The 17052-nt window shown below is 37.6% G+C and overlaps 1 protein-coding gene across 2 annotated transcripts; it reads right to left on the bottom strand.

Moving 5' to 3' along the window:
• Positions 1-1755: 1755 nt before the first annotated feature.
• On the bottom strand, positions 1756-16614 carry syt10 (synaptotagmin X). Of its 2 annotated transcripts, none has more exons than XM_055020455.1 (7): positions 16313-16614; positions 14577-14973; positions 9469-10030; positions 7602-7722; positions 7230-7401; positions 6619-6748; positions 1756-4887 (listed from the first exon to the last, which is right to left on the bottom strand). In XM_055020455.1, the coding sequence occupies exons 1-7, from the start codon at positions 16512-16514 to the stop codon at positions 4816-4818; spliced, it is 1656 nt and encodes a 551-aa protein (XP_054876430.1). In that variant the 5' UTR covers positions 16515-16614; the 3' UTR covers positions 1756-4815. The 2 variants fall into 2 exon arrangements, with proteins under 2 accessions (XP_054876430.1, XP_054876431.1); XM_055020456.1 differs by having other exon boundaries at positions 16328-16614.
• Between the last annotated feature and the right edge of the window lie 438 nt (positions 16615-17052).

The following is a 17052-nucleotide window of genomic DNA, read 5'->3' as shown; positions in this document are numbered from 1 at the left end:
GATGCAGCGGGACCTCAGTAACCTTCAGAGATGAGAACGATGCCGACGACGGCGCAGGGAAGAGGACAGACGGTCAACACACAAGGTGAGCTGGAGAAGGCAAAAAAATCCTGACTTATATGAAATGCAAACCAGAAAATTATTAAAAATTTTAGCATTATACTCGTATACAAACTCATACTCGGCTTTACGATCCACCAAAATAAATTTGAAAGATGAATTCTTTACTTTTCTGTTGAGCATCGTAAAATGAGGAATCAGAAAATTTTTGTATTTCAATATTCATGCAAGAATAAACTAACATTTTAAATAAAATGAAAAGATTAGAATCACTAAAAGAATCAAGAATACATTTACCAGTACAGTGAAGCCACTTGCTACTTGACATGCCATTGGCTGGCATTTACAAAGCAGCCAATCAGGGAGCAGCATTTATTTTCCTTGGTGCTTATTGGCTGAATTAAAAAAGCAGAAATATGGAAGAGAGTGGATGTTAGTTTCCGCAGTAATGCGGTCTCCATTTTGTATTTTAATACTTATTGACATCCATTTGATCAATGAAGGATTCAAATGTTAATTTATAAACGACATAAGAAATTTGAAAGTATTTGTGGTTTGTAGAAAACTAGAGTCCAAAGTAATGTGTTCACCTTTAAAGAATAACAAGAGAAGAAATGTTGCAAAGAGCAGAGCAAATGTTTAAACTGTCAGCAGTCGGCCTGTGTTCGACCTCTTCCCTCCTTCTGTTAGACAGGTGTAAAAAGTCCAGCCAGGTGACACAAGTGAATCACTGAATGATGATTTCACCTGCAGAGCAAAAGGTTTTTTCAGTGACATTAATTAAAAGTTCAGATGTGGAATAACAGTCAGTAAAATGTCATTTTTTTTTTGTTTGTTTTGTTTTTACTGTGAGCAGGAATGTTTCTGATCTATGAATTTATTTGTATTTGCTTGGATAATTTGAATTTGATGAAAAAAAATAAACCTTAACAGGAAGGATTTCCTCAAGGTTTAGGAGTGAGTTTTTGACCATTTGTGAGATCAGACGCTGATGTTGGATGACCCAGATGACACAGTCTCTGCTCCCATTACCCCAAATGTTTTTACATCAAGTTGAACTTCGAACTTTGTGCTGGTGACGTTCATTGTGAGGCACAGAAACCTGTGGAGTTACATGTAGAAACATATGAAACCAAAAATAGCAGCTTATGTTCCAATTTCAAACTCACCTGAAATGTTTAGTTGTTTTAAAAGCTTAAAAGGTCAAATTTTGTTTGTAGTTTTTAATATTTTTACATCTGGTCTCTTTTTTGTAATTACAACTGATCTCCCTTTTATTAGTAGATAAAGTCCATGTATATATCTGTCCGTTGTCCTTATCTGCGTCATTGGAGATGATTGGTAAAGACGAGTCGGTTGGGTTGGTTCTGTTCTGAAAAGACTGCATGTTGTCAGTCTTTTCAGACCATAGAAGAACACCTTTCAGCCATTGTGCTTAAGGGGCTCAACACTGCCCCCTATCAGTGTGGAATAGCAGAAGAGGCGCATTTATGGCGGCTTAGAAAGACTAAATACATCCCAAACATTCAGTAAATATATCAAATAGACTGTGGAATGTCGGCATTTTTTATCTTTTATTATAACTCATCTCTTAAAGCTTTCAAATCTGAGTTTTTGTCTGACTAGAACTTCTTAAAATTTTTCCAAAAAGCAAAAAAAAATTCCCGTTAACACCTAAAAGACAAACCATGACATTTTTATTGGTTTTTAAAATACATATGAAACAATTACAATAAATCAGATCTCAAATGTTTTACAAAAGTTATCACAAACTGTACACATCATGACATTGGCAGCAGTTATTTCTTGCTTAATACAGTTTGAACCGAATAGTTAAACAATTACAGCTCAAAGCTCTAGTCTCCTACATACAGAACGAGTTGATAAGTTAAGAGTTGGCTTCGCTGGGTTTCCCAGCTCCACTTTTTTGTTCACGACTATTACAGGACATGTAGAAATGTCACTTGAATACAAGTCTGAGTCTCTTAAAGTGTCACCAAACGATAGAAATACATTTTTGATGTCTTTGTTTTTCCACAAAATCACAACAACTTGCCAGGTTTCACTTCTTGGTATTTACAAACAGATCTGCTGACGAGAACAACCCTGTTTCCAAAACGCAGTTGGGTCTGTGTGGGATGTAATTAGAAGCAGAATACTGTATTACACTAAAAACGGGATTTTCTTTTTTTAATTTTGAAAATTGAAGTTTTGCTTAATCTAAGAGACCAGGAGGATTTTGTTTTCTTTTGCGTTCTCTCGCAATAACCTATTGATCAGTTCATAATTGAATACTGAAAGTCTTTCTTACGGTGGCCACTGTACGTTCTGCTATAACATAAGGTTTCCTTAAGGTTTTCCATGTATGTTAACAGATCGTTTGTGAGATATCTTGGTTTTATATCTTTTTCTTTAGCGTAGACATGCACCACAAACCACGAGCAAAATGCAAAAGAAAAGTAGGCCAATTATTGGCTTTCTATCTCTTCCCATCCCTTCTAAAATATAAGCAGAAACTTTTTCAAAGGAGGAAAGAAAAAAAATGCAACCAAACTATTTGGACTATTTCTGAGTTATTTTCATGGGGTAATAATCTCTGACAGTTTTGAATGGTTAATAAATCCATGTGCAATTCCATCTCAACCTCAAACAGACATGAACATGCAGTGAACAAATCGATTTTCAATTAAAGTTAAGAATTTAGAAATACGTTTTCAATGAGGCTCTTTAAATGTATGTATATTTGACATTTTAAACTGACATTTGTGACTGCGTACAAAGTAGACCGGGGATATTTGCTTATTGCAAGGAAATGTGAACGAAAATAAAAAGCTAAAAAGTGTTAATGTCTTTCTGCTTTTGGTTCTGTTCAATATTTGCAGTTTTGGCATCGGATCAATTCTTTGTTTCATGCATTTTACTTAAATAATTAAACAACATTTGCAATCAGTCAGTATTTTTGCAATATGCTTTCAGTAACATAGGGATAATAAATATATATTTTCTAGTTTTCTAGCATAGAAACCATGATAATTCATCAGAGAACTGCAGTGGATCCCTGTTATCTGCAAAATTACTTATTGAGTGATTTTTCTAACGAGTCTAAGTCCAAATTTTGTTGTGATGCCACTATAATACTTTAATGTTGACGTCATCTGAACATCGCAGCATTCTGCTTTCTATTTACACAGTCCCAACTTTTTATGAAACAGAGTTGTGTGCACAGGATTCTGTGCATTGATATCTACACAACTGTAAACACAAAATGTAAGATTTTTAGAGTTAAACATTACACTCTTTTCCCTTCAGTAGGTGCTTTTTTTTATTTAAAGTGGCAACAGGCATGCTACAAGTAAAAATAGGACTTTTTTCATACTGAGGATAAAGCAGAAGGAAAGCATCATATACTGCATGTGCATTAAGGTAACAGTACATAGCCTTTCTCTAATTGCTAGGCTGAATATTTTATTATTAACACGAAGATTTCAGAAATAAATTTGATATGGATGAATTCAGAATGTTTCCCTGAATTTATGACTATGAAGAATATTTAATTAAAAAAGGTTTTTGTTCAGTCTCCCAATTCTTCAAGTAACGTTTAATTCAATATTTGAGATAATCTGTTAATGTGGGATTGGTTTATGTATATATGCAGATAAAAACGACCCCTTCTTACCACTTTTAGATGTTTGATCATTACTTTGAACTGTCGTTTTGTGACCATACAACAACTTGGAAAATGTCCATCCAAAGAATTGCGATATTGTTGAAACTTGTAGCAGAGTTTTTTAAAGAGAGCAGCAATTCCCTCAAATCCCATCATAATCCCTTAATCAATTGCAATAGGACATTTTATATTTTCAAGACACATCTTTGATGCAGTGGATGAGTTTGTAGCTGCTGTTTAAAGCTGTAATGTCAAAATGGACCCTTTGATTGATCAAATTAATTAGGAACTAAGGCAATTTTACAGGTAAAAGGGGGAAATGTACTCACTCCTTACAGCTCTATAATCATCCAGTTTGGAGAAAAAAACAATTCAAATAGATCAGTAAAAGCCCCAGACTAATGGAAACTTCTAACCAACTAAAGCTAAATCAATAGAGTCCTCAGCTTTACTATGAAGGAAGTACAAAATAAAGTTTTATTTGTGTTACCTAAATACTTTAGTGTCAGTAAAAAAATAAATACTCAGCTTTTTTATTAGATTTTGCGATTCAGTTTGGCTTTCAGAAACTAACAGCACAAAACAATTTCAGACTAACTTGTATTTCATTGATCTCTGTTGCTCTGATAATTTGTTTGCCACTCATTCCTGCAGCAGCTGTTTCTCTAAATGTGATGGATGAATTTTCTGAATTTTACTCAGCGCTTGCAGATGTTTAGCTACCTGCAGACATCAGATGGTGACTTGTTTATTCACTAAATGTTCCCATGGCTCTGAGTGGCGTAGCCCTTTAACTTTGTGCCATTTCAAATTAAAATAGCAAAGGCTAAAAGAGCTTAAATACTGAAAGGTATTAAATAGTTGCACATGAACTATTATGGACTCCTTGAAAAGACTCTTGTTATTAATATTATTATTATTGATGTTATCTCTGTAAATAAACTGTTGAACTGTGAGCGTTGTGCATAGCCGTCTCCGTCGGATTCAATTCCCAGAACAAATGATCAGCTTTCCATCCCTGTGCCCTGCAGAACAGTAAATATCTCTGGTTTCCCACAGCAGCGATCCTCTGACTCTACCTGGAATCGTCAGGGAGTCTGCAGAGGTTTGGGCGAAGGACACGAACCTTGACTCTCAAAGCTTGCAGCTCTTCCCTGCCACTGCAAGGCAAAATATAACAGAGCAAAGTTACTGAGGCATTGGGTTTGATTTTGGGAACTTATCTGGTATTTCTGTAGCTTTGAGGACTCACTGTGATCAGAGGCAAATAAAACCTCAGCCAAATAATATTAATAATGGAAACATACCTGAAAATTTTTGTTTAGATTAAGTCCCCAAAACAACTTTAAATGACCTTCAGAAAGTCTGTCAATTATCTTTTAACACCGTTAAAATATAGACAACACTATTTCTGTTGACCACTGATAATTTAGAAAAATGTAAAGTATTAAACTAAGAAAAGGCCCAATATTTCCTTGTTACAGCCACATCTAATTCAACGACTCAAAATCATAAATGTCATAACGTTTTCAGGTATAATTTACTTCAGATGCTTGAAAATTAGAGTTTACCAAGAAAGTTCTTTGTGCTTTTCAGAAAAGTTTCTTGCAAGTTTTTGGAAAGGTTTTTTATAAATTTAAGTAAAATTATTTCCAAGGTTTTACTTTCAGCTCCACAGCAACTGCACTTAAATATATTTTAGACAGGACTAGTGAGAATAAGGTGCATGTTTTGTAAATTATGCAAAAGTGTCTTATCAGACCTGAGAAAATATCCTCTATATTTTCAAAATAAACTTGTAAGTTTAGAAAAAGTGGAGTCTGAAGTCAATAATTTACATGGAAATAACGGATAATTTCTGGAGACGTTAATGAAAACTTACAGAGACATTTATTAAGATTTTCTATGATATTGTGCAACCCTGAAGGACAGTGTAATCTTCTTTAAAGAAGCCAGGAAATGGCATGAATATAACCAATAAGATCTGTAAAAATATGTATATTTTCAGCAGTTACTTTTGAGCTGAGGGAAAAGGTTTTAGATGCGTTTAAGAAAAGTGATCTGTAGGTTCAGAACTAACCTTTGAGTTTAGAAAAGTATAGTTGTATTATTTAGCAACAAACAACTTAAATGAAAGCAAAACTTGAATCGTATCAAAAACTTACGAACACAAATTGTAAAATGCGACTTTCTGAAACATCTCTTAGGATCAAAACACAATTTGTTTGGTCAGTTGAATAATTATTTTTTTCTATTTTGCCTTTGATCACAGTTTTTCTTAAACTAAAGTGTAAAACAGTTTTGCTACTGAAAATATGCAATCACCTGTATTTTCCTATTCATCAGGTGGAGAGTAGATGTGACAAAAGAAGAACAAGAAATTAATTACACTAACGTCAGTGAAGCAGCTCTCTTATAGAAGAAAAGTTTTTGTTTCATTTGGTTAAAGATGCAAAAGTAAAATGAGAAAAACTTGAAAGAAATCTTGTTTTCTGCATCTTTTGCTTACACGTAATCTTTTTGTTTTTGTAAGATTTTATGCCAAAAACAGAATTTTTCAGAGTAGCTTTAAATGTCTCCATGCATCGACAAGCAGCTGCAGATTACTCTCCAGCTGTGCTTTTGGTATTTCAAACTTCCATTAAAATTATAAAAAAAGCTGGAAGTAAATCTTAGAATTAAATATTCGGTTGTTCTTCAATGAGTGTTTTGGCCTGAAAAGACAAAATCGATCAATTTTTAACATTTGCCGATTTATATCCATTCAACTCAAAGAGTTTGAGAAAATTCTGGTAAATGTTGCATTCAGGAACCTTTGTGAATCTGTATGTTGAAGCTCCTTTCACTCAGGAATGAAAAAGTCTGAATTAAAAGAGGGGATGATTGCGTACCTCTCCCAGAGCGTGCCAGTGTGTGATGGGCTTTCGTGGGTAAGCCAACATTTCGTTCCAGTGATCTCGTCCAAGGCCCACAGCATCTGGGCCGGCTCGGCACACACCAATCACCTCATTGTGTCCAACCCTGTTATGAGTAAGGCACTTACATTAACATGCACCTCAATTTATAAAGCAATGACTTTCCCAGGCCTAAAAGGAAAAATAAATAGTTTTGAAATTCTTTTGGGAAAGAGCAGTTGCGATTTTTAAAACTGAATATTTGAATTTGCTCTGGTTGGTGATCAACAGGTTAAATACATCAACATTTTCATTTTATATCATATTAAAAGATGTAAAAGAGGAAGAGCAGGCATCAACATATGAAGGCTGTAAGTCATTGCTGCGTTTACACATTGAATGCCACAAAAGACCTTTTTAGTTTGCTCATTTGTGACCCATATCTATAATTTTCATGGAAAGCTCATTTCACTCTTCAAGAAAATCAGACATGTGCCACTTCCTTAGGTGGTGGGTATGTATCCAAGCATCAGCAGTCAGAAAGGCCATGTCACTTTTTATCCGACTTTTTAATGTAAAACAGGAGATATAGTGAGTCTTCAACTTACCGATCGTAATCCATCACCATGATGGAGAGACTGACTTGCTCCACGTTCTCAGGGGGAATGTCGAAGATGATGGCCTCGTTGTAAACTGGATTGAGTGTGCTTTTCTTGGTTGTCGTTTTCCTCTTCTTCAGCCTCCGTCCGTTACACACCAGGTAAACCTTCACATACGGATCTACCTTAGACAAATGTAGTGTTTTTAATGTGCTGAATTTGACTGAAGCAAGAAAAACCAAAAAGGGAACATCTAAGAAAATACATTCTCTCTCTGGAGGTTGAAACAACAATTTTATCTTGCGTCTCCTCCACTTTTTCCGTCGCGTTTCAGTTAATTTAAGCTTGCTTTGATGTGAGCTTTATCTGCGGTCGGGTTACCTGAAGAGCCTGTGATGTCCATGGCTTTGAGGTTCCTGCATTTGATGACTGTTAGGGTCATTCTCCCCGCTGTGGGCAGGTAGCACAGCGAGTACATGATCTCGCCCAAGTCGATACTCTCCTGCAGCGACGGAGAGGAGAGAACATAAAAAAATTTAGCATGCTTTGAATGAGCAGACCTCATTCTGTGAATTAAAAAGCCGGTAACATTTAAAGCATTGTAGCTGCGATCACACGGGAAGTGACCCAATTTTGATTTTTATTTTTTATTTTTGCTTCAATGCGACCTGTATCTGATATTTTCATGACAGTCTGAACAACAAGTTTGCCTTATTTTTGTTATTGCAGTTGGCAAAACACCGAAACTTTGCATTCATAGTCATCAGACCAGAAATTATTGTAAAGTTAAACAACCAAGTTTGCCTTTCTGTCCAGCGATGAGGTTTTAAAATATTTTTCGGTCAATATCTTAATGATAACTAATCTTGTGCAGTTGCACCTTGACAGTATGACATGTTGACAACTAAATTATATCATCATTTAGATGCTGCTACTTAAAATTTGTGTGTTTTATGACACAAAACTTTTAAATGTAGCACACAAACAACAAAAGAAGTACTCTTTAAGAAGGCAAATATTCCAAATTATAACATCAATCTGGGATTTCAAGTCCCATTACAAGCTTCTATCAATTTTAGATAGAGTTCCCAAATAACAAGACAGTCTACAGCTTGAAACAACATTCTGCAGAAGAGTGAAACCCCAGATACAATCTAGTATTGTTTTTTATTTTTAGTATTGAGTATAAAAAAGTGAAATAAGAAATCTGGGGAATGGCTGCTTCAGGGTTTAGATAAGAAAAAGTGTCTAAAGCATTTGGTTTTCTTATCAGAATCTGAGATGCCAATGCATCTATCTGCAAGGTCACTGCAGTTTCCTCACCGAATGTCGGAGAAACATTTAGAACATGGAATCTGAATTTTCCACATACTCTGCAATGCATTGACTTTACAATGAATTTAATTGTCATTCAAATGGAAATAAACAAACTTTCCATAAGCTGATGCACTTTTAAAGACTGTATTGCAAACATCCTAATCTTAGTGTTTGTTTTTAAAGTACTAGAAGCTGTTACCTTCTGGTGTTTTAGAGACACCAACTTGTAATCAGGGTCACTTCTGTGTGCCAACATTTTCTGTAACTTCAGGGAGCAAACAGCAGAAATCTTCATAAAAATGTAGCAGCAAACACCATAAAAGCTTTTTAAAGCTGTTTGCTTCTTTAGAAAATCTCTGATCTATTTGTTCATTGGGTTCATTCTGTGTGAAACTAAATCTTAGGTTCTCAGTTGCTTCAAAATTAGTATGCATTATAAACATAAACCCGGCGTTCATCGCAATAAATGCTTTCGTTATTAAAGAAGGGCAATGTGTGATAAATGTTGGTGTTAAAGAGATAAATACTTTGTCTATCAGGAGTAGTTTATAGCTGTGAAGTCTGGATTTTCAGTTTATTTTGTTGTTATAAATCCACTGTATCTGCTGCTGGATATTTTTACTCGCTGGTTATATTTATGTGTGCAGAATACCCAGCAGTTTCTGGAAAATGTGTGTGGGTGTCTGGCTGATTAAATGCATTTCCCAAAGCGTTTGAATTATGTAATGCGTTCCACCTGCTTCATATGTCAAGCACTGCTGAGGATTTCAGGCTCTCAAGAGTCGATTGGTGCGATGTTTACTGATGAGAGCTTTCTAAAAACATCATAAATACCCTATTAACAGAATGTTTACCCTCAATGGCTGCAGTCATACTCGTGGTAGCAGTAATCAGAGGATTTGGCGAGGCTTTATTTTAAGCTGCTACTCACTGTGGTTGCTGCGTGGATATCCTTCCATACTACTGCCTCCCTCGACAGATCAGACAGTTCAAAAAGGTTGTCCACCACGACTTCGCCAATCATGTCGTGGCTTGTGAAGCGGTCAAAGTCGTAGACGCTGAAGTGCAGCTTGCGGTTGCAAAGCTCGTCGTACGCCACGGGGAAACGGAAGGTCTCATCGAACGTGGGGTTCAGAGTCTTGCGGTGCACTCGCGTCTGGAACTTCTTCTTCCTCTCTGGCAGCAGGTAGATCTTCACGTACGGGTCGGAGGTGCCTGTGAAGTCTTTGGCCGGTAGGTCCAAGGCCTTGAGGATCCTCACCACTAAGGCCTGCTCCTCGTAGTCGTAAAGCAGCGAGAAACTGAGCTTCCCACAGATTTCCACGTGACCTTTAGCCTCATCCTCAGAGTCCACAGACTTCTGCTTGTACAGTTCTGGTTTTATTCTTCCGATGCTCACCGTAGACGACTGGCGGAGAGGCACTTTGTCCATGCTGAAGTCTACGCTGCTGACATTCATTTGGCGAGGGAGGTGGCGGCGGAATGAATTGTGCCTGTGGAAACAGTTAGAGAACATTTTGTGAACGTCTGATATGACGGCTCAAGTTTTTTTGAAGGAGTTATGAATGATTAGTATCTCACCTGCAAACACAAACAGAGGATTTCTAATGGTGTTTTTCAAGGAAACATCTATTCAAACTTAAGATTTGTCTTTACACCTAAAAAACTTTGGGATTTCACATGAAATTAGGAGCACTGAACATCTCCAGCTTTAAATTAAGAAGTTAAAGGAATGACATTTATATTATCTGTATTATTTGTTTATATTATCTACATAATTTGTTTTACATTGGCAGTTATACTCATAACTGCACTGATGGGACAAATTGAAGTTGTTTTTCCAAAGTTGCTTGAGGAGCTGCTGGTGTATTTAAATGAGAGTTATTAATAAGTTACCAAACAAATTAATTCAGTTCATGTTTTAAAAACAAAAGTTTTAACTTAATTCTTCACTGTTTTCTGCATCGGGTTGGTATCAATCGACATGATTAGAAGTGAAAAAAGTGAACTGAACACAACTGGTGCCAGTGCAAACATTATTCAGAAGTGGTTTTGGTTCATTTCACCATGTTTACACCAACATAACATGTTTTTAAAATGCAAGAATAAATGGCAAGAAAGAAAAAAACCCAAGAGCAGCTTCGGTGGTCCTCTATTAAACTTTATAGATTGGGTTATGTCTTATGTTTTGAGATCTTTTTAGCATTTTAGCAACAAAAATATGTTCAGTCACATTCATAATAGAACAAAGAAGGCGATTATACCTCCAGGTAAAGAAAGAATGGATTGGATAGCTGTTTTCCCCCCTTAAATTGTCATTTAAATAAAGTACTTTCATGCAGTTTGACGCAAAAAGACTTTTTTCTTTATGTTGTACGGAAAAAACAGTTAAATCCCATGGATTCAGATTTAGACCCATTTACCAATTATGTTCCTTGTTCAGATTTTGGTGAGACATCCTCAGACAAAACTCTGCTCAAGTCTCCAATCTTGTCACTTAGCAACTGGCCCTTCTGCTTTCCGACAGTCAGACAATCACAGCAGAGGCACAAATTATACTGCATGGGAAGCACAGCGGAAGATTAAATGCAACACTAAAGCATAGTAAACAACACAGGGAGGCTGTGCAGCTTATGTGAGGCTAAAGAGAAAATTATCACCATAAATTTTACTTACTTTGCACCTAAATATTTGTCATGATTTTTTTTTACCTCTGTTTGCAATTCCACTTCAACATAAAATTCTTAAAACTGGCACTTTTGTGGATAGTTAACGCATTACCAATCTGCAGCTGTAGAAACCAGTCTGTGCTCAAATACAGACAAAACGCAGAGATATCTTTTATTGGCCTTTAGAAGGTACAGAGGAAAAACTGCTTATCCTGTCAAGGTCGTGGAAACAATTTAGTGCAAGTAACCATTGGAAGCATCGAGCTAGAATGGTTGGTGTGTTCTTACGGTGGCCTGGAGGTACAAACCACTTCAGCAAATTGAAAGCACAATTACAACAGCGCTACAACATGAGCAAAGCGGAAGAGCCCAGTGGGAGACCTAAGAAATTGCTGATTGGACTACAACTCATTTTTACTTTTGAACAAGAAGTTACTCTGGCTAAAGATACATGACTTTGGTGGATGATGCAAGCCTGCATTTCACTGAAACTGAAATATGACCAAGTTTGCAGAAAGACCTGAATCTTCTTTTAAACTTTGCCTTCAATTTAACTGAGAAGTGTGATGAAAAAAAGGAGTCAAATTCTTTTAGTGTTGGATTTTTTTCCCCTTCCCAACACAAAGTATGAAATGTAAGATTGGATTAGAAAAATCAGCGCAACATCACCTTAATTAATTTCAGCCTTTTTAAATTTTTTCTTTACATCCTTTGCGTTCTTTCATTCGTGTTGTAGTGCTTTTGTAATTTGTAATTGTGCTTTCGATTTGCTGAAGTGGTTTGCACCTCAGGGCCTCCGTACAAACTACCAGATGAGCAGGATCGTGGGATTGTGCTGTGAATAAAATCTTTGTTGCAAAAGTAATTTCAAAATGTTGACCTGAGACTTAAACGGATCCAAGATTAACTGAACATGTTGGCCTAAATATGTTGCAATTTTCCTGTTTATGCCAAACAGCAAAACTCATAATTACTTCAAAAAATCATCTTTTGTTATATTTTTCGTGCCATTTTTTCACTGCTGGGTTGATGAACTGGAATCCACAGAGTAAGTCTAACTCTGAGTTAGTGTTTACATTGCGTTTGACTGTGGTATTTTTAGATAACGCCACACTGTGTCACTGTTGGCAGGAATTAAAAAACAAAAAGAAAACGGCGAGGCGAATCTGGATTGCTCTCCACACGAAAGATTGGTCCACCTCCAGTTGAAACATAAAAATAAAAAAATAAAACACATTCCCCCATCTAAAAATACTTCTCACAGTGTGATCTGTGTTTACTCATTACTCAACGTATTCAATCGATGCTAGATTCAAACTGTGTTTCATTAAAATGTGAAGCCAAAGCTCAGTGAAAACATGAGCGGCTGCTATTTTTTCCAACAAATCAATAGCTCCTAATAAAAAAAAAAACGCAAAACGTCAAGATTGTTTTCATGCTCTCTTTGGTTTCATAACATCCCCAAGCTGAGCGATCGGAGGAATTTCTTAGAGAGTGGCCTGGCTGTCAGAAAAGTGGGAGGAAGGCCTGTGAAAGTGGGCGTCGTAATCTCCGGCTCGGCCTCTCGGCTTGACCGGTGGGTGTGCGATTCATGAAGACCTTGGCTGCAAAATAATTGAATTAATGAGCTTAATGACGAGCAAAAAGCAAGTGTCAATAGCGGCTCCCTGTGAGAAGCCGATCACAGCTGGCTGCTGCGTGTCACCAGGAACCTGCCCTTCCACCATGACAGCTCCGGCCTGCAGCTCTGCTAATTATGGACGTTCTAGTTTAAACACAGAGCTGGGGAACAAAGGGAAGTGAGAGCTGATTGTTTAATGACTGGGGTTTCTTCCCGACGTTGCTATAGCAGCTCGACTCTCACGCACAAGTGATTATAGGGTTCGAACCAGATGTTAGATATGCTATAGAGCATCACTTTCTCTGTATTGTTTCAGTTTGCCAAGGTCACCAGGCAGTCAGCGATGATTTGCACGACCCGTGGCAAACTACCTCAAGGACACAGTCATGAGCCGCGTTCGGTACAGAGGGAGGGAGCCGTTTTGAATATTTCTTGGAGAGGATAATGCAAACCAAAGCAGAAAGAGGCTGGCATGAGATCTTTTCTTCTAAATTACGTGCAAATATTCATCCCAACACAACAAACAGACCTGCAGAAATTTGCAACAAAACAAATCAATAACAGTTTAAAATGTAACATGAGGTTTCACCAAATTAACTCAGCTTCAGCAACTTTCTGCTGCAAACATAATTCATGACCAGACAACCAACTTCTAGCAGCTTTTCTGAGGAATAGTAGGCAAATATTTCATGTTTTCTAAAATTCCTGGGTTTGAGAGCTTTTTTCCAATTTCACCAGAGATTTTAAATCCAGTACAAGTCATGAAACTAAACCTTGGTTGACTTTGATGTATGCAGTTTTCTTCCTGTTTCAAGGATTTTCAAGAATGTAAATTTTGAGACGTCAGAAGTCACTGAAAGTCGCATTAACAGTTCAGTTTTAGTTTTGACTGAACTGTTCTTGTGTTTTTTTTTTGTTTATTGCAAACACTTGAAGAATTTGGGATTCTGCCACAAAATCTACTTTGAATTATAACTGCATGGCATATTATTGATATGAAAACTGTGATATGCTTTTATTTTGTTTAACTTTTGTACTGAAGTTAAACAAAATATATCTATCTACTTCAACTCTAAAACTAAGCTTGTAATTTTTTAACATGTTTTTGGCAATGACCTGGTGACATTGATCTATATTTAAGGTGTACAGGGGAAAACAACTGTTGCATATAGATGAAAGCTGCCACGTTTTTACCAGAGTGAACAGTTTCTCAGTAAGGGTGCACCGATTTATCTGTGCCGATTTTCTGAATTTTGGAGATCGGCGATCGGCCGATTTTTACATGAGAAGCAGATCTTGATGATTGGATTTTCTCCATCCACCTTGATGGAGTCGTTCATATTTGGTAAAAAGGATTATTAACAACTTTGACCATTTAGATGCACAAAATTGATGACAACAAGCCGCTGAAGACTTGTAGCTTCAACTGCACTGAAATATGAAGGAAACATCATGATGATCTGTTGCACAAAAATTCCAGAAAATCTCTTAAAGTTTGTAGTTAGAATCTAAAATGAAGTGAAAAATTATTTTCCCAGGTGTTGCATATATGAGAATAGTTACTTCCTTTTAGTTTAGTTACAGCAGCAGGTGGGGGAGGGGCAGTGCTGCATTATTGAAACCTCACTCCAGCCCATTAAATTAATTCTAAATCATTGGAATGATGTGGGAAACTGAGTAGTTTTCCCATCCTGGCGCATACGTGAGCAGCCTGGTGGTGTTTAGAGGATGCAGCGCTGCGTTTGCTACCTGGAGGAGGATGTTGGCTCAGTCGTCTGCCTCTGGATCTTCGTCGGCTGTTTGCTGATCTTCTCCCTCAGGGCTGTTTGCACCTCTGCAGGGATGTCTGGCGACGTCTGACTGATCTTCATGGCTCCTTCGAGGTACTTCACGTTGCTCCGTCCGTTCACTTTCACCTCCGGCGGGTGTTTCTTCTCCACCTCCGCCACTTTGCACTCGACGACCGGAGTGGAACTGGGAGGAGGCGCCTCGGGGAAACCCACGTGGAGGCCATTTTCGGCGTGGGCCGACAGAGTCTTGCTCCTCCAAATGGGCCAGCACAGCTTCCAAAAGACAAAGAGAGAGACTACGAGCAAGGCGAGGCCACAGAAACCCACGACCACAGCGAGGAGACTGATGGAGATGTCTGCATTTATTAAGCCACAGAAGAAGACGAGTGACACAGGAAAGATATGACGGACAAACGTGCAGAGAAAGAGAAAACAGAAGAGAAAGCTGTAAGAAAGCTGGCTGCATCTGCAAAGTGTCACAATGTCAAAAACACATTTTAAGAAATTAGAAGATTCAATTAAAAAAGTAAAGGTTCATTGCATGTAAACAGTTTTAACCCAATTGTTGATTTTGCAGATCACAGTGCCAGCTTTGAATCAAAATATATTCTGGTATTATATGACAATGATGGAGGAACAGCCTCCATCAGGAGGGTCTGCCACAAATTACGACTTAAATTAACTCAAAGTGCTGCTTTCAAGCACATTTGTAGAAATTTAGTGGAAGGAAAAAATGGAATGAACAATAAGATGCTCAAACAACAGGAACACCAACAGTATTGAGAATATTGTGAAGCCAAACCCAATAAAGAGTTTTTCATATATCTATCTACTTCAGGAATTAATGATTTTTTTTATTGATCATTAATCACTTTTAGTTAAACTCATATCAATGCATTGAGTTACTATCCAAAACAGTTTGGAAAGCTGGATTTTTAATAATACTTTAGTTTTTAGCAGAATCAAGCTGTTCATTAGAAGAGGAAGTTGTTTTACAAAAATATTCTTGTAATTATGTGTATTTATGGTCTGTAGTAAATCAACTGACCCAACATAAATATCTCATTTTTTAAATCCTGATCTGCTCTAAAGATCTTCAGTCAGAACAAAGTCTCAGTAAATGATGATTTTTTTTTTTTTTTTTTGGACAGTTTGAAGCATTTTTACAAATTTTCTATAAGACAGCAAATCAAATGCCAACATAATTGATCTATATTAGGTATATAAATATTCAAATATTTTCACTTTTGGGGAATATTCTCATCTATTGAGTTGTGTCCTCTTGGCTCCTCCCCTATTAAGCTGCAGCTCCAGACCATAAAACACCCATCATACAGTAAAAACGTAATATATCATTTAAAGCTATTAGAGCTCTAAATTAATTGTAGTCTGTATTTAATATTTAAACTATGGGACTTTTTGACCTCCACATCTTCCTCTCCTTCCACCCTTCATATCCCTAAAATAATAATATGAAAGAGTGAGAAGGGAAATAAAGTAAAGAGAAAGAGAGGAACGTTGCAGCTGTTCTGATGCACCTGTTGCAGACTGATCGGTGTGGCGTAACAGGCAGTTTCAGAACATGATGAACTAAACACAAACTGCTTTTCTGTCGTGATTCTGCTGCGCTCGCTTTCTTTACTCCAAAAATGACTAAAAATACATAAAAAGAAAAAACTTTTTCTCACAATTTACCTGCGTGTCCTTTACCTTGTATGCTGCTCTCCAAGGGGAAAATGTCCGCGCATTTCTCTCGGTCCACGTGTCCCGCAAGGCAAAGTTCCGTAACGATCTGCAGAGCCCTCTGGCACAGGGTGATGCTGTCATCCGCTCGGACACTCATGTCTCTCCTGTTAAGCCATTGCACTCCAGAGGAGCCGGGAGGGCGGCGGTTCATTTGGGCACCTTTCTACGCGCCGCAGACAGCAGGGAGGCGCGCTGCGTCCTGATCCATAACCAGCGCGCAACGCAGCGGAGGCAGAGGAGCGACTGGCCGCGCCGCGTTCCCGCGATTAGAGGAGCAGTCAGCGGGGTGACGGAGTCCAACCCATCCGCTGCACCCAATAGCAGTGCGCCTCGGTTTGGTAGTGAATCCCGTTGGCTGCTGGTTGTAACGAGATTACTTTTTCTGGTAATGACTGGAGTTCTCCCTATGAGCGACAGACGACCTGTGCGTGTCCCCGTCTGCAGTCCAACACATGCTGGATTATAAACTCCAGTCTGCAGCCCGGTTGTCTCTGGATGGTCACCAGAAGTTTTAGTATTTGTGAAAAAAATCCAAATTATTCTAATGATAGGACATAATGTTCAGGGCATGTCAGCTTTTAGCAGGTATAAAACAGTTTGTCACATAAATCGCATGGATAAACTCTACTTGACCTCTTTGTAATATTCATGCACATATGCTGCCTACCAAAACAATTTCCACTCTTTGT

Source organism: Poeciliopsis prolifica, unplaced genomic scaffold, assembly GCF_027474105.1.
Source record: "Poeciliopsis prolifica strain line A6 unplaced genomic scaffold, Auburn_PproV2 SCAFFOLD067, whole genome shotgun sequence".
Lineage (NCBI taxonomy): Eukaryota > Metazoa > Chordata > Actinopteri > Cyprinodontiformes > Poeciliidae > Poeciliopsis > Poeciliopsis prolifica.
The sequence above is the reverse complement of the archived record's forward strand: the minus strand, read 5'-3'. Positions and strand labels throughout refer to the sequence as shown.